The sequence below is a fragment of the Capra hircus genome, chromosome 1 (genome assembly GCF_001704415.2).
Source record: "Capra hircus breed San Clemente chromosome 1, ASM170441v1, whole genome shotgun sequence".
Lineage (NCBI taxonomy): Eukaryota > Metazoa > Chordata > Mammalia > Artiodactyla > Bovidae > Capra > Capra hircus.
The window spans coordinates 71,395,010-71,413,920 of record NC_030808.1 but is presented as its reverse complement, the minus strand read 5'-3'; the positions used below and the strand labels follow the sequence as shown (position 1 = coordinate 71,413,920).

At 35.6% G+C, this 18,911-nt stretch overlaps 1 protein-coding gene across 9 annotated transcripts in view; it reads left to right on the top strand.

The window, feature by feature from the left end:
* DLG1 (discs large MAGUK scaffold protein 1) overlaps positions 1-18,911 on the top strand; it is a 266,358-nt gene that overhangs the window by 99,819 nt on the left and 147,628 nt on the right. The window contains exon 1 of one of the 9 annotated variants that reach the window (XM_018046434.1): positions 8,653-9,341. The exons of 7 other annotated variants lie outside the window; for them this stretch is intronic. In XM_018046434.1, the coding sequence (XP_017901923.1) occupies positions 9,108-9,341 (234 nt within the window). In that variant the 5' untranslated portion in view covers positions 8,653-9,107. Of the gene's footprint in view, positions 1-8,652; positions 9,342-18,911 lie in introns of those variants that run through there. One more of the 9 variants, XM_018046439.1, reaches the window with a different exon arrangement.

Below are 18,911 nucleotides of genomic sequence, written 5' to 3'. Positions count from 1 at the left end.
TTGTTTCTAATATTTTGGATTTTTGGTGGTTATAATTGTTAAAAATTGTCCAAAGTCAGTTTGCACACACTCAAGCTCTCAGTTTTTTTGTAGGTGTTTGGTAGTTACTTCTGTAGGTATGCAGATTCTCATATAAGCAGACATTTAAACAGATAATGAGCCAGGTAGCATAAAGTGTTATATATAGCTTCTTTAAAATTTTTTTATTTATTTATTTGGCTGGGCTGCATCTTAGTTGTGGCGTGTGGGATCTAGTTCCCTGACCAGGGATTGAACCCAGTTCCCCTGCAGTGGAAGCGCAGAGTCTTAGCCACTGGACCTCCAGGGAAGTCCTTAGCCTCTTTAATTATGATGAAGCCTCAACTTTCTGTTGTTGCAAAAAATGCTCACTCTCGGCAAATAAAACAATATTCCAGAGACCAAGATTTTGTTAAATAGAATTTCTAGACAGCTTGGGGATTAAACCTAAGGTGCTATCCCTAAGGCTCTAAGCCTCTTCAGAGACTTTTCTTTCCCTGTACATGAGTGGATTGCATCTTTAATTCAGCCAGTCCATATAAATGAAGTATAATGAATTTCAGCAGTGAAAGCCCACCCACTTCATTCATTATATTTGGGGAGCTTTTGGTGTTGATCAAAGATTGATATAACAAAATTCCTACAGTAGCCATTTACTTTATACTTAAATGTTAGCTGACTGGTCTAGGAATGTGAATTCTTGATTAGGACAACTGACTGTCCGTAAAGTAATGGTTCTCAGCTGTGGCTGAACATTGAAATCACTTTAAAAAGTTTTAAAATTTATATCTCAGAGATTATGATTTAATTGTTCTGGGATAGAGTCTAGCTTTGGAGAGTTACAACAGTTCTCTAGGTGTGTTCTGATAGCTACTGTTGAGAAACACTGCTCTCGAACCTAGCTTAACTGAACCACCATACACATCTTTACTGTCTGTCTTGAAGTATTTTAAAGTAAATTTCTGACATCTCTTAATTTAATCCTCACTCTGCAGTGAGACTAAGTATTTCCAGTTATTGAAAGAGAAAATGTTATTACTTTTTAAAGATTTTCTTACGCTTGCTTCCTTAATTTGACTCCTTTTCTCCTGATTTTCTTACCATAAGAGAACTAAGTCAGTTTTGCCATATTCTTTTGGTATCTGCTTTAAAAATGCTTTTGTCCATTGCAGTTAATTATTAAATGATAAAGGATTATATCTCTCATCGCATTTTCCCCCTTCCCGGGCTTTTTAAAGACAAGTTTGACAGTTCAGTTCAGTTGCTTAGTTGTGTCTGACTCTTTGCGACCCCATGGACTGCAGCGCGCCAGGCCTCCCTGTCCATCACCAACTCCCGGAGCTTGCTTAAACTCATGTCCATCGAATCGGTGATGCCATCCAACCATTTCATCCTCTGTCATCCCCTTCTCCTCCTGCTTTCAGTCTTTCCCAGCATCAGGTCTTTTCCAGTGAGTCAGTTCTTCATATCAGGTGGCCAAAGTGTCAAAGCTTCAGCTTCAGCAGCAGTCCTTCCAATGAATATTCAGTGTTGATTTCCTTTTAGGATTGACTATTGTATCTCCTTGTTGTCCAAGGGACTTTCAAGAATCCAACACCCCAGTTTAAAAGCATTAATTCTTTGGGACTCTGCTTTCTTTATGGTCCAGCTGTCACATCCATACGACTACTGGAAAAACCATAGCTTTGACTAGAAAAACTTTTGTCAGCAAAGTAATCAGAACAAGATCCGGTTTTCCCCACAGTCAATATCTCCCATCAGGAAGCTTCCATAAACCTCTTATCCTTATTCATCAGAGGGCAGACAGAATGAAAACCACAATCACAACCACAAAACTAACCAAACTGATCACATGGACCACAGCCTTGTCCAACTCAATGGACAGCCTTGTCCACACAGCCATGCTGTGTGTAGGGCCACCCAAGATGGACAGGCCAGGGTGGAGAGTTCTGACAAAATGTGGTCCACTGGAGAAGGGAATGGCAAACCGCTTCAGTATTCTTGCCTTGAGAACACCATGAACAGTATCAAAAGGTTGACAGAGGTTTATTTAAAGAAGTATGTTATGGAGCTTAAATTTTCCTTTACTATTAGTTATAAACCACACCTTTTTTGTATTTTATCTTTTCTGAAATTGGCTTACGTCTTACAGTTTGCTGGTGTTACACTATTGCCATAGTGAAGTGGCAGTTTGAGTATTGGTATGCAAATCTTTGACAAATTTTGGTTAAAATCAATAAAATACTAGCCTCAAAGCACCTTAGTGTACTATGGTAATAATTCAGCTGGTCTCATTGGAAAGCAGCTGAATTTATCAGTCCTTGTATGCCATTATCTTGCTGTTTCTCATTTTGTTTTCTTGTATAAGATATTAACAGCATCAGTCTCTGAAATATTATAGATAAACTTCTGGTGCAGTTAGGTAGAGAAATTGGATATCATCATTGTATTCTCCGTTTTTCTTGCTGGCTCTCTTGATTTATATCTGGGAACTGATAAGGATTTTCTTTACCATTAGAAGAAATTACCTAACTTCTCTTTCACCTGTTTCTAAGTCATACTTTACATCTTACTGTTTTTAAGACAGTTTTTTTTTCCTATTATAAACTTGTTTTACACATTTTCTCATGTTAAATTTTTTTTTAAACCTGATACATAATATTACATAGTATATTTGTACTTTGATTTGATGAACACTTCTGGTGTTCACTATTTGTTATTTCCATTTTTACTAGCTTTCATAAAGAAGGCTGCAATGAATCATCATGGGGCATGTAAAGTATGTTTAGGTTGTTTTCTTCGAATGGTTTTCCAGAAGTCAAATTATTGGGTCAGAAATATAGACTGGATTTTTGAGAGACTATTTTCTGATACATTTGTAATTTAAGAATTATTAAAACTGTGCCACTTGGGGTATTTCTTCCTGCTTCTCCTGTCTCATGCATAGATTAAAATTTGAGAAGGGAGCATAGAACTGGAGTAGTATAATAGCAAAATGGAGGTTACTTTGTGTTAGAAAACCAAATTTTTAAAAAGCAGCCTTATTTTGACATAAGGCAAGTTTTAATTTTTAAAAATTTTTACAAATAGCTGCAAATGTTTTAGGAAGCTTAATAATGAAGTATGTTTTATTTAAAATATATATAAGATTACCAGATTAGCAGTCTTTTTTTTTTTTTTTAAAGCTAATATAAAGAGCTTCGCAACTTTTATAGTATTGTGGTTGGAATGAAGCAAGTAACACTGTACTATACATAAAGTTCAGTTCAGTTCAGTCGTTCAGTTGTGTCCTACTCTTTGCGACCCCATGAATTGCAGCACGCCAGGCCTCCCTGTCCATCACCAACTCCCGGAGTTCACTCAGACTCATCCATCGAGTCAGTGATGTCATCCAGCCATCTCATCTCTGTCGTCCCCTTCTCCTCCTGCCCCCAATCCCTCCCAGCATCAGAGTCCTTTCCAGTGAGTCAACTCTTCGCATGAGGTGGCCAAAGTACTGGAGTTTCAGCTTTAGCATCATTTCCCTTCCAAAGAAATCCCAGGGCTGATCTCCTTCAGAATGGACTGGTTGGATCTCCTTGCAGTCCAAGGGACTCTCAAGAGTCTTCACCAACACCACAGTTCAAAAGCATCAATTCTTTGGCGCTCAGCTTTCTTCACAGTCCAACTCTCACATCCATACATGACCACTGGGAAAAGCATAGCCTTGACTAGACGGACCTTTGTTGGCAAAGTAATGTCTCTGCTTTTGAATATACTATCTAGGTTGGTCATAACTTTCCTTCCAAGGAGTAAGCGTTTTTTTAATTTCATGGCTGTATGTGGATTATTATTTTTTTAATTTGAAAAGTTACCTTCGAATAGTAGTGATTTGCTGAGTAGAATGTAAATTAGACACTACTTTTGTTGTTCACAATTCTTATGAATGTTAATAGAAAAATAAGATTAATAGATGATTGCTTTAAAAATCAACTGTTAGAATATTAGTTTTATTTATTAAATAACATACATTTAGCACTTATTAAACATCTGTGCTGATAAGTTTGTTAAACTTCAATGATTGGTTATTTTTTATGGGGAGATATTATAACATGGTATGATGTAACATGAAAAAGAGAGAAATTAAATTCTTGAAGTATTCTAAAAAAGAAAGTTGACATTTGGACAAGTACTGAAGGATGTGTACAAGATGTCAATTCAGAGAAGACAGTTACTGGAGAAAATAAATACAGTGGGAGGGTGATTGTCTGAGGAAACTGTAAAAATGCAGAGAAGTTCATGAACTGTAGCTGATGTTTAGGATGGTTGTTAGGAAATGAGGACAAAGTAAGAAAGACCTTGATCCTGAGCTTATGAGTGGCCCTATGAAGGTTTTGCCACCATGAAACATGCTGTAAAATAATCTATCAAGGTGTTGTAGTGTTAATGCTGAGTCTCTTTACTGAAGTAATGAATGAAATAAGATAGTGATTGAAAGGTACTTAATTCTGTTATTAGCATAAAACATAAAAGCATGATTTGGACTTCCCTGGCAGTCCAGTGGTTTAGACTGTGCTTGTACTGCAGGTGGCACTGGTTTAATCCCTGCTTGGGGAACTAAAGATGCCATTAGGTGTGGCCAAAAAAAATTGATTATTTTTTAAAAGTAGTTGTGATTTAGGACTCTAAAAGGGAAGTTTCTTGCCAGTGCTAAACAGTTTCAAGAAAGAAGTTGGCGACATAATGTTGAAAAATCCTAACCCAAAGGATACGGACATAGTGGGTAGATTTCTGAGGTATATGAGAATCTTTAAGGTTAGATTTTAAATAGTTCTAAACATAGTCATATGATAGATATGATAAAAACAATGTTTAAGATTCTTTAACTGAAAATGATCTAAGAATTAGGAAAAATGGCCAGAACTGTAAATTGAACAAGTAAAATCTCAGCCTTTTTCAAAATAGATTTGAATCTAGAAGGAGTGACAAGGGTGCGATGGCTTAGTATAAGATGTTACAATGGACATTGGATAAATAAGAGTTCGTGTTTTGACTTTGTCTTCGGTGACAAGGAAAATTATTTTTTATGTGCAAAGTAAATGTAGTTGAGGGACTTGAAACTGAAGACAGAACCAGGTATGTGAACAGATAATTACTTTAAATAAGTCTATCTTCTAGCCTGGAAGCATTTAATCCAGCAGCAGTTAGTAGTTTTTTTAATACTGTGAGAAACAGGGGTAGCAGAAGAATGGATATAAGCAAACATGTGGCTTTGGAACTAAAGGCTACAGGAATAGAATCTTTCCCACTTTGAATACATACTGAGTACTTTTTGAAATCAACTTTGTTTTCACAACTCCAGAGCATCTTAAAATACTGTTGAATTTTATCTTTCTTGGATGACTCATGTACTAAGTTGAGCACACAGTTTGCATACAATATGACCACTAGATGGCGCTCATACAAAAGGAATTTGTGTATAAATGATCAGGTAAATAACAAATCTATGTTATTAAACTTCTTAGTTTAATCTTTTCTTAACTTAGCACAGCTACATGTTTTAAAATTTAGTAAGCCATATTATAAAGATAAAAAGGTAGGAAAATGTTATGTTGCATTTATAGTATTGTTGACTTTGTGGTTACTTAGTAATTTTTTTTCTAGTATTTCAGAGGTTCAGTATTGTTTTTCCTCTCATCCTTCAACCTTTAAAATATTTTCACCAAGATTGTTTAATCAGTGCCTTTGTTACTATATCTTAAAGTCTTCTGGGTTTATTTGCAAGTTTCAAAATGTATATAAGTAATTGAGGGCCTATCCTGTAGAAATTTTTGAACTGTCTTTATTTCCATATATAATGTTATAAAATAAACATTTCTCATAGTCATAAATTTTTCATGATCATATTTAAAGTATGTAAAAATCCACTAAATGGATATACTTTGTTTAATTATGCTTTCTGCTATTGTGTATGTGTGGGTGTGTGCGCACGCGCGCGCGTGCACACTCAGTTATCTCCAACCCTTTGCAACGCTATGGACGAGCCCTCTAGGCTCTTCCGTCCATGGAATTTTCCAGGCAAGAATACTGGAGTGGGTTGCCATTTCCTCCTCCAGGGGATTTTCCCAACCCAGAGGTCGAACTTTCCTGTGTTGGGAGGTGGATTCTTTACCACTATACCACGTGGGAAGCGTCCTCCTCTTGTTTAGAGTTCTGCTGTAGATAATATTATTGTTCATTGAAAAAGAAAGATTAAGCTATACAGAAAAAAGAATACTAGGTGTGGAGTATAGCTCAGTAGTAGAGAATTTGACTGTAAAAATAAAATGTTAATTCTTCATATATCATATTAAAATCTTAATAGTGTTCTCTTCGGTGATTTAAACATTGTGTGGTATTTTTTAAAGTATACTATTTTAAATAGACTTTTCAAATTCTATAATTAAAATTTTGTTTTAATGGAATAGAGTATCTTTCAGCTTTGCCACATGGGTTGGGTTATTTTAAAGCAGAGATCAGTGAGGACTTGGGTGCCTTCTGCTTCCCAATCAGATTGTATGAAACCAGTTGTGAGTTAGGTACATACACGATTTTGTGTGCGGGTGTTGACTGTGGGCAATCGATGAGATGACCCTAAATTTCTGTAGCTAGGTAATGGGACATTTTCATGAAGAAACCTGTCTCAAAGATTTTTTTTAATGTCATTGGATTTACATAGGAAATTTATATATTGCGAAGTATTTCTCATCCCGTGTATGGGATGGAATATTCTGTTAGTTTTTAATTGTTCCCAATTAAAAGCTCCCTAGCATAAGAAATTATTGTATATGAATGACTGTGTGTTGATACTGTTTTCAACTTGGGTAAGATATTTGCATTCAACATTTGTTTTCAATATCATCTTTACCAATCCAGGGTAACAGAATCTATATAGAATGTAGGTTTCTACCCTAGTTTTCCATCATATATGGGTCAAGACACACATTTAGGGGCGAAACCAATTACTAGAGCATTTGTATAAACCACACTAATTGGGCTTCCAGGGGGTGCTAGTGGTAAAGAATCTCCCTGCCAGGGCAGGAGACACAAGAGACACAAGTTTAATCCCTGGAGATTGGGAAGATCCCCTGGAGAAAGAAAATGGCAATCCACTCCAGTATTCTTGCCTGAAAAATTCCATGGACAAGAGGAGACTGGCAGGCTATAGTCCATGTGGTCACAAAGAGTCTCACTTGTCTGAGCCCACAACCAATTACTAGAGCTTTTGTGTAAACCACACTGATCAGTACCTGGTCCATGGTAAGATTTTTTATTTTTAGGGTTTTTTTTCTTTAGAGAGTATTCTTAGTTCTTTGTCTACCCTTAGTGTTTGCTCTATTCCCCTACCCCCAAATAGATAAGACCAATCTGTGTATGGCCATAAACTGCCAGCAACTGTTTGTGGAGTCCTTGGGAGAAAGCAAACTTTGCTATAATCTATCACAAAACATATTACTTCCAGCAGTCCCACATGACTCTCAGCCCTTTTGGGGCATGTGTTTGTATCTTAGAGGTGGAATCATAGAGACAGTGTTTGCATCTTTTCTTGCCAAATCAGGATTTGTAGTAGACCTAGAGGTTGTGGTTTGCCAATGCCACATTCCAGTAGGCTGCATTTAGTTGGTGCCGGTAAGCAAAAGTAAGCAAGATTTTGTAGATCTGCATGTGAAAAAAAATATTCATGGCTGAGGTTGGGAATTATGATACGGTTATATCAACTTTAAAATTGGATTACTCAACTACTAGTAAATTTTGAAGTAGCATTTTTATTCACATATTGTTTATAATGGCAATATATTGTGTTATATACTAATGTAGCACAGTATTAAGCGGACAGATTTAGGAGTTTCTGGTTCTCAACTTGAGGGTGCTTATTTAGGGGCTATTTAAAAGTGAAAATTCTCAGATCTCCCATACCCCAAAAAATTCTGATAGGGAGGGGATACCAGTCTGCATTTTTTTTTTTTTTTAGCAAGCACCCTAGGTGATTCTGAGGTGGACTGCTGTGTGGAGAAATACAGACCTAGATATTAGATGTTAGAAAGTATCTATTTAACAAACAGTGTTATTTTGTGATAATAACAGTGTTATTATTTATGTAGTATTTTTATAGAAAAAATGTTTTATTGGCTATAAAATAAAAAATTTAACCTTTTTGTATTTTTACAAATTCATAACTTGATAATCTTAATGTTTATAACATATTTGAGAAGGATGATGCTGATAACAACGCTTTTTTTATCTCAGAAATACCAGAAGCCAAATACTTATTTTGCTAATTATTCTGTCATCAAACTCAGTTAATCAAAGCACTTAAGACCAATATATTACATAAAATGGTCAGGTTACATTCCAAATGGACTTCTCTGTGTCATTAGATCCTCAGAGTTTAATGTAGATGGTACCTTTTAAAACCTTAGTGCTGTTTAATGTAAGTGCCTTCTCGATGTAGAAATTTATATCTGAATGAAAAGACTCCTTTAGTAAAATTGTTTTAAACAATTAGAAGTATTGGCAGAGAGAATCTTCTTGTATTTTTAAATTCAGTTCATATTTATAATTTATTTAAGCAGTGAAGATGCCATTGGATTTTACTTCAGACTGTGATTGAACTTGGTAATCCAGGGTTTCTCCACCCAGTGCATTAAATCAGGCAGCCCCAAAGGGTCTTAGTAGTCCAGTGTTTATAACATCCTTCTTTACCTGCTAATCGAGCTCACTTCCTGGATTTCAGTCCGTCTAGTTATCAGCTAACAAAAGAACAGCTTTTGGTTCCTGCAGACGCTGGTGAAAAAATAATCATGAGAAAGAAATCCACCTTATGCCATCTTTTTTGCCTACAAATATAAACTCAGCCATCATACAGCTAACAACAGGTACAGAGGAAAGATGCAAGCTCTTTCATGGGAAGAAATTACAGAGAAAATGAGCATCCTTTCTCAAGGTTTTTATTTTCCCTGATCTACAAGTGATGCTGCTGTAATTCTAGCTGCAGTTTTTACCGATCATTCACCACTCAGCAGCTGGTAGAGAAGTAAGACTGCTTGGCAACCACCTGCAGGGCTGCAGAGATGAATTACATTTTCGGGAACAACACACTTCTATACTCTCGCGCCAGTCGAGGAGGCAATACTAGCTCTAGCCATGGCTCAGTAGGCCCAAAGCAAAAACACTGGGCAAAAAAGGGCTCATCAGATGAACTGCAAGCTGAGCCAGAACCTTCACGCTGGCAGCAGATAGTTGCATTTTTCACTCGAAGACACAGCTTTATTGACTGCATCTCGGTAGCCACCAGCTCCACCCAGGTAACATACCACTTGTTGAAATTATTTTCAGTATATTTTGGTTTGTGTTGCTTTGCAGAAATGTATTAGTATAGATTTCTTATTATTAAAACATTATCTTACGCACTGAAACCCTGGGTGCGCAGAAATGTGTTTTTTCAGTCCCATCTATGCAGCTCTTTAGCACAGAAGGGGAAACAAAAATATTTTCCCTTTTGCTCTTATGTAATGCCAAACAAAACAGCCTCAGATTCTGTTGAATGACTTCTCTAAAAATATAAAGCCATTCATACATAAATTAAAATGTGCGTTAATAATGCTTGTCTCCTTATTTTCAGACTGTGTTAAATGCTATAAAGTATGATGTCTGACAAAAGAAAATATCTGTTTAATTTTTATATGTCATTAAATAACCTCAGGGAGATTGTTGCAGTGAATAAGCAAGAAAATTTGAAGTATTTTTTATTTTCTAGTGTTTTGAGAATAGATTAAATTGAATACAGTTTGCTATTATGGTACATGCTGATATCTTAAAGTTATTATAGTATGGCTTATTCAAAGGATTTAATGAATCCTTCCATTTCTGTAAATATATTACCTAGGGTTAATTTGAGAGCAGTAAACTTGCATAACTACATGATAATAGTAAAATTTTATCATATATTCAGTTGACAGTTCAAAGAGCTGAGTAAACACTAAAAGTCTCCAAATTTTAAAAAGATGATGTAAAACAACTTTTTGAGGAGTATTAAAAATGTAAGGAAATATAAAGTTAATAATTTGATGAAATACCTATTATTTAGTATTAAAGGAGGATTGGGGAATATTTTTATTTTAAAACATGGTTTTAGTAGATATTCATTCAACTCTAGTAAAAATGAAAGCATAACAATTAGTCTAATTTAAAAACAAGATGAGAATGCTGTTGTCCTTTGACATCAATCATATTTAAATTAAAATGTAGACACATACCTTAGGGCCTTTTAAAAAAATATTCATTTAATTGAAAACCATCTTTTAAAAAAGAATTAGAAGCAGCATAGTAAGTATAAAGTAACTGTCAAAGCTTCTTGGTTTTGGTTTTAGAATTGTCTTTCAGTAATTTTTATTTTAAAATCTTAAATTTCTTAAGTAAAAATATTGTACTTGTTTTTCTTACATTTTTGTGAGAGATGAAATTACTTGGTTAGGGAGAGTCGTTAATAGTTTATAAGTAGGTGGCGAAGTTACTTAAAACTTAAGAGGCAGTGATTCATTTAACCCTTAGATTGACTTCTGCCCCAAGAATTTAACTAATTTAATTTTAACTGCAATTACATATACCAAAAAGGGACACAGGGGCTAAAGTGTGGCATTGTTATTCATTGTGGATTAATAGTAAGTGATATTTCCATTGTCAATGAGAAAGTTATGTTAAAAACTTCAAATACACACTACTATATGTGTATATGCACAGACATAACCATTGATATATAATTCATCTTATAAAGGACATACAAAAACAACCAAATAGTTTACATAGAAAGCTATTGAAACCACACAATTTCATTATAGTTACCTAGGAGTTGGGCCATAAAGCTACTATTGCATTGCACTAAAATAGTCAGGATTTTAATGAAAACTCTATTTGTAGTTGATCCTACAAAGCCATTTAAAATTTTATCTTCCTCCCATTTGGTTCATATCATTTAGGTACACTGACAAATGACTTCTTTTTATTTCTTTCAGCCCTCTTTCTGTTACTTATTTTGTCTTTTTCATTACCTTTGTATTTCGTATCTGTAAATATAGACTTTAGGTCAGAGTTTTAGCTTCTATTTCTCCAGCTCTGGAGTACCAACATAGCATTTTTCATTCTGTGTTGTTTTCCTCACTGATGAGTTGGATATTTTGTATGTCAAAATCTTTTGTTGTAACTCACTGAAATTCATTTTACAAGATGAAATGTAATAGGACTGAGAATGAATGTGAGACCTATTTAGATGTTAGTTAATCCTATGATACATTTTTATGTTTCATTTACTGACTCATAAGTTTTATTTTTTAGCACCAGAGGATTTTTATATTGTTAAAACAAAGTAGATTAATGAAATTTTGTAGTTTATTGACCATATGCTATATACCTATGAATATATATGTACAATAGGGTTTTGTTCTATCATTATAAATAGCAACAGTGATTACCAGGTCTCCTGTTTCACTATTGTCAGAAATATTCTTTTCTAAGATTTGATAGGAAGATTAACTTTGATTCTAATTCCTTATAACTATGATGTATGGTGCTTTTATGGAGAAGGCAATGGCACCCCACTCCAGTACTCTTGCCTGGAAAATTCCATGGACGGGGAGGAGCCTGGTAGGCTACAGTCCATGGGGTCGCTAAGGGTCGGACACAACTGAGCGACTTCACTTTCACTTTTCACTTTCATGCATTGGAGAAGGAAATGGCAACCCACTCCAATGTTCTTGCCTGGAGAATGCCAGGGACGGCAGAGTCTGGTGGGCTGCCATCTATGGGGTCGCACAGAGTCGGACACGACTGAAGTGATTTTGCAGCAGCACGGTACTTTTAGCATTCTGGAGAGTTGTTATTAAATGCAGTTTTACTAATTTGAAAGTAATTACTCTGATTTAATATCCCATCAAATGTCCTCTATAAATAGAAAACTTACAGATTCACTTAAATTGCTCATCTGTTTATGATATTTGTGTTTACGACTATGATTTTGTGTCAGATTCTACTGTAACATGTGGAACTTAGTAGAAAAATCATTAATATGTTTTAAATGTTAGGAAAGCCAAGTGATTATAGACTTCTCCAAGACCTCTCCCTCAGCTTCTCAGATGGGGCTTGCCGTGAAGTTGGTGCTCAGTAAATGTTTATAGAATTGACTGATAATTAGTTTTCATTTCTTTCTCCTAACACCTTGTTATCTTGTGACCTTCCAAAATATCAAACCTAATCTGAAACCTCTTGGGTACCTATCTTTATTGGATTCACTCTATTGCCATCATAAGTGCCTTTGATTCTTCACTGTAGCCCATCTCTTCCTCACTTCCCTTTTCTTCTTCTCCTCTCTTCAGATTTTCTTCAAGCTACACAAACCCCCCATCATTTCCTCACCCCTTTACCCAGTGATGATAACCATACAGTTTGTAAATTGTCACTAATGTCTGTCATTTGGCTGTATCCCAAAAGTTTACATTGTGAGTTTTTTTAAAATGTTAAGCTGAGTTTCTTCAGCATTATTTTACTTTGGTGTAAGTTTTTCTATTTTGAGCTCCATTACTACTTATGTTCTTAATTTTGATTAGTCATTATAGAAAATGTGGGATACTCATTGTCGAGCCCTCCTCAGTTCCTCATCTCAGCCTTCTTTCTGTTTTTGTATTTATGATCCTTTGATGTCTATTTACTCTGTCCTAATAAGTGTATGCAACTCTGTTCCTATCTGGGACCAGTTTTTATATTCAGCAAGGCTTTAAAGAAGTCTGGCATAGTACTTCTAGACTTTGCTACTTGGTTATTTCCTTAGTAAAAGCTTTTATCTACTTGGTGATGTCAGTGTTTATTAATGAAAATTGTAGCCATGTAAGCATTGAACAGCTGTAATGTAGATCACTTCAAATGTATATTTAGCAACTGTTCCCATATTTTGGGTTACTTAAGAATCCCTAATGTGGATCATTAGAAATGTTCAAAAAGAATTTCCTACCTTCCCCAGACAATTTACATGCCAAATTAAGCTGAAGACAGCAAAATTTTCTTCCTAGGAGTGAATGAAACAGACATAATGAATTACCATAATTGAAGCAGAACAATAAAATTTTAACAGGAGTGAATATTAGCCACATGAATTGAATAATCTGCTTTTTAGAGGAAAAAAACTCTGTCGTAAATTGAAATATAAGAAACCACTGTTCATTTAGATGCCCACTGTTCAGATACCAGAAAAATAGGCTGATTTATATAAAAGCATACTATTTATCCTAAACAGGTACATTCTGGAGTAGAAAAGATTTAAGTTTTAGGAGCATTGGATATACTGTCCCCAAAATGAAAACAATAACATCAACTTCATTAATTGATTAAATAGTTAAATGCATGTAACATATTTAGTACAGTGCCTGGCAGCTATTATTTTTATTATTTTGTTTTATTATTTTATTTTTTATTGCTTAGTTTTAATAGTCTTAAAATTCAAATTAGATAATTAGGAATTACAGTACCTAGGATGGTGCAGTTCATTCAGACATTCTGTACACTTTTAAATCCTCAGTTGCAGAATTTAAGGGAAGAACCCAATGAGCACTTCAGATTCTTGATAAGCCCGCCAGTTCCCTGATCTTGCCTTCTTTCCCAACACTCACTTCTGCAAATGCTAAATCAATCACAACTAGACAACTAAAATTTAACTGATTATCCACCTTTTACTAGGATTCCCAGATGGCTCAGTGATAAAGAATGCCCCTGCCAATGCAGGAGCCACAGGAAACACAGGTTTGATCCCTAGGTTGGAAAGATCAATCCCTTGGAGGAGGAAATGGCAAACCGCTCCAGTATTCTTGTCTGGAAAATCCCATGGACTGAGTGAGGAGCTTGGCAGGTTGTGGTCCATGGGGTCACGAGGAGTCAGACAGGTTGAACCAACTAGCAGGCACACACAATCTTTTACCAAGCTTGCCATCAGGACTAATTTTATACTTTGCATTCCTTTCATCTTAATTGCTACAAAAAATCCAAGCCTTCCAGATCACTGTCACTTATTTCCTTATCTCTGTTTGACTCTGATCTGTTCTAAACTCCGGTTTATCTGTGATCTCCCAATTCTTTTCATTGTGCTTCATTTCTTTGGAACTCCTAGTTCATGATCACCAAGGTTTCCTTTATCGTCAAACTCTTCTGTGATGGTTTATCTCACCTTTTTTCTCTCATAGAAATCTGGCATTCCTCCAAGATTACTGTTTTTATCTGTAGCCCTCACAAAAAGTGGAATTACTATCTAGCACATCCTGTTTACCTTGGGACCAACAAGTGGAGATGATGTCTTCCTTGCTTATTATTGATATTTATGGATGATTGTAACTTCTCTCTTCAAAAAATGTATCTGTCATCAGACTGACAGTGTCTTCTACTCCCTCTCATGTCTAGTCATATACATCTTATGCATCTAGTCATACACATCTGCTCACTGATGATTTGAACCACCATTTACACTGATGATTTAAACCAAGGTTTACTATCTTATCTTTGTCCACTATTCATGTAATCATTCTTTGAGATTTTCAGTCTCCTGATGTGATCCTTCCAAAATCTTGACCTCTCAGTTCTTTGATTATCCTTACCTCTAGGATTCTTATTTTTTTCTTTCACTTGAGTGACCTGCTTAAATGGTTATATTAAGACCTCTTTAGGGACTTCCCTGGTGGTCTGGTGGCTAAGACTCCATGCTCCCAATGCTGGGGGCCTGGGTTCGATCCTTGGTATTTAGTGCAACCAAATAAATAAATATATATATATATTTTTTTTAAAGAACTCATTTTCATTGAGTATATCACTTACAAAATCTCGGTTGCAAACATTTCAAAGTGACTTCCTTTCTTTTCGGCTCTCTCCTCTATAACAATTTTTCTTTTACCCTCTAAAGACCTCCAGCCCAGCTTTTTACTATCTGTCACTTCTTTCATGTTCCCACTTCCCTCCTTGCCTTGGTCGAATTCCTTGGCCCATAACTTCAAAGAATACCTTTCATAACCTTAACTTGCTTGCTCCTTTGTCACTTCAATGGTAAGATCCAGCCTTGGTTAATTGCATCTCTGCCTCCTCCACATTGGCTCCAAAACTGCATGTTAAATTTCCAATACCTGTTTCCTGGCCCTCATTCTCAATTGATGGTCTTATTCTGTCTCCCATCCTGTTAAATAATCCGTTTGTGTTCTTAAATCTCACCCATCACTTTTGTACTAAATCTTCAGCTTTGACTTTTCAGAGAGTTCTGAAATTTCCTCTTCATTGCATTATCTGCCTTTCCCTCTGTACTGGAGTATTCCCATCAGCATACATACTCAGCATAATACCTCTCATTAAAACAGCCCTCTTGGAGTATAGACTGTCAAATCCAGGGATCAATTCTCAGTCTGCATTTTACTTGACCCTTCCACAGCTTTTTACGCATTGACTACTCACTCCCTCCTTTAAATTCTTTTCTCATTTAACTCTTAAACACCATTCTCCTTACTCTCCCAACCTCAATTTCCTTTGCAATATCCTCTTCCTCTTCTTAACTACTAACAGAGTAACTCAGGGCATCAATCCTTGAACTTCTTTTTTTATACTCATATTTCAGTTGATCTTATTCACGTGCCCTTAATTAACATCAATATTCATATCTTCAGTCCAGAGCTAATTAATCCCTGTTCACTAGACTTGTATATCTAGCTTTCCTAATCCATATCTCCACTTAGATTGAGTATCTGAAAGTTAATATGTCAAAAATAGTTTCTAATATTATTTTTCCCCCATCTTCATTTAATCACTGAGATGCTGAAGATAAAAAACCCTTGAAATCATCTTCTGTTCCTTTTTCTTTTGCTCACACAATTTAATAGCAAATTCTATTGGCCCTGTGTTTAGAATATATGATCTAACCACTTCTCGCTACTCTATAATGACTAATTAAAATTATTTAATTTGTTGCCTGAACTACAGCAGTAGATAATCTGTTTGGACTCCCTGTCTCCATTCTTCACTCTCAGCAGTCTGTTCTTTACCCAGAAGCCAGAGGAATCCTTACAGAATGTCAGTTCATGTCATTATCTTGTTTTTATCTCTTCCATGGCTTCCAATCTGACATATAATAAAATCCTAAATCCTTCTTTACCATAGTTCAAAAGGCCCTTTATTATCTAGTCCCTGGCAGTATCTGTAATCCCATTTCCTATTGCTCCCTCACTTAATTTGCTGTATTGGCCTTGTTCCTATTTCTCAAATAAATTAAGCATGTGACTATCTCAGAACCTGATGTTACTGTTTCCTCTGCCTGGAACATTCTTTCCTCAGATATTCTCATAGTTCAGTTCCTCACTTCCTTCAGATTTCTGCTCATCTGTTACCTTCTCGGAGGATCTTTCTAGATTCTTATCTAAGGTAGCAGGCACTCCTTCATTCCAGACATCACTGTCCTTTTATCTTTTTAAACATTTTTCCTCATAGCACTTAATGCTGCCTGACTCTTTATTATTATATATTGTTAATCCATCTGAATTCTCTCTTAAACGTTTTGTGAAACATGTCACACTTCAGTGTTATACCGATCCTCCAGCTGATGATGCTCTTCTTATCTACCCTTCACCTTGAGGAGGTGAGGCAGGGATAGAAGAAGAGAAAAACTATTAAGTTTCCTTATAACTAGGATGAATGTATCACTCACTGACCAAACTTGGAGTACTTTTGATAGAAAAGGGAAACTTCCCAGGCAAACAGAGGCATATGGTATTATTATCTATAAGCTTTTATCTTATGACAGTTCCTCCCAGGCAGCAGGTCTAAATATTCACACCAAGACATTTCCACCTTGGACCAACATGAATTGGCCTAACCTTATCTATATACGTTTTAAACATTTGGCCTCAGTCCTAATGATAGTTGTATTTTGAAGTGGTCAAATATATGTATGTATAAAATACATTCATGTATTTACTTAAATGTATTTAAATATATATTTTTTTCTTCATCTCTAAAGAAAGAAATTGCTTATATTCAGCAGTGTAATGCCTTTGTATTAAACTGGAAGATAGAGTAAGAAGATAATCCTCTTAAACTACTTTGGAAATACCAACTCTGATAGTAGAATACATTTCCTGGAGAATGGGTAGAAACAGTCTCTTTGAGTAATGATTACCAAGCAATCAAAGTTGGGATAAAAATTATGGTATACTGGTTGTGAGATGCTGTCTCTTGACAAAGTTGAATTTCCTACTCAAAAGGCCAGTACTTTTGATAAAAATGCCATTACTCAGATTTAGAAATTGTTTCCCTTTATACCCAAAACACAGCTACTCAAAAATATGTTTAAGTGGTGTTTAAGACCCAGTAATTTGGGCACTAGAAAAGCATAAAGATGAAGATTAAACAAAAAGTTTACAGTGATTATATTCACTTAAAAAAAATACCAGATTGACTTTAATCCAGCAGTTGCACTCCTTGGCTTTCATTCAGATGAGTTGAGCACTTACCTCCACATGAAAATTTGCACACAGATGTTTATTGCAGCTTTATTCATGATTGCTAAAACTTGGAAGCAACCCAGATAACCTTCAGTGGGTAGATAAAATGTTATTAAGTGTTAAAAAGATATGGAAGAACTCAATAAGTGCATATTTCTAAGGGAAAGACACCAATCTGAAAACGCTACACATTCTATGCTTCCAACTATATGACATTCTGGAAAAGGCAAAACTATGGAGATGTAAAAAGATTAGTTGCCAAAGTTAGGAAAGAGGGAGGGATGAATAGAGCACAGATTTTTAGGCCAGTGAAAACTATTCTGTATGGTACTATAATGGTGGATACCTGACATTATACATTTGTGTAAACTTGTAAATGTACATCAGGAATGAACCCTAGTGTAAACTATGAACTTTGGATAGCAGTGATGCGTCATTGTAGATTCATCAACTGTGCAGTGTACAGCTCAGGTGGGAAATGTTAATAATGGGGATGCAATGCATGTGTGTGGGCAAAGGTTATATGGGAACTCTGTACTTTCTAGTCTAAAGTCTATTAAAATAACATTGATAGCTTGAGGTGGATTAGATTGGCTATTGTTTGAAGAACTGAGTAAGCAAAGTTTGTTACATAAGCTCTTCATAAATACAAAGTTTGTTGTGTACATCTTTGTAGTTTCTGTGTAGTGTCATAACTGTTGTTGTTGTCCTTTTGTCAAGGAGGGCTCAGATGGTAAAGAATCCACCTGCAATGCGGGAGACTTGGATTCGATCCCTGGGTTGGGACGATCGCCTGGAGAAGGGAAAGGCTACCCGCTCCAGTATTCTGGCCTGGAGAATTCCATGGACAGAGGAACCTAGCAGGCGATAGTCCATGCAGTCTCAATGAGTTGGACACAACCTAGGAACTTTCACTTTCACTTTTTTTTGTCAAGGACACATAGCAATATATATGTTTTATTGCATAAACTGCAATTTGCATATTTTAATGTCTAATATCTAACATGTATGTATGTGTGCATGATATATATAGTTTTAGGGTTAACTTTTAAAATAATCTGTTAATAACAGTACTAAAAAATGACAGGCCCATAACCTCTGGGGTCAGAATAGGACATTCAACATGCACAACATTTTTGCTCTTTTCTTATTTCAAGGAGTATTTGTTTTCATGAGAATTGTATTCCATACCTCTTATCACAACTATATTTCAGTAATCAATTGGGTAATGAGTTAATATCAGCTGCAAAACCAAAAGCTTCACAAGAACTGATAAGATAGATGTATGTTTTCTTATATCCCTAGAGCGTAGAGTGGTGAATTGCCGGGGTCCTGCCCTGGTGGATCCAGGGTAATTCGAAGGGG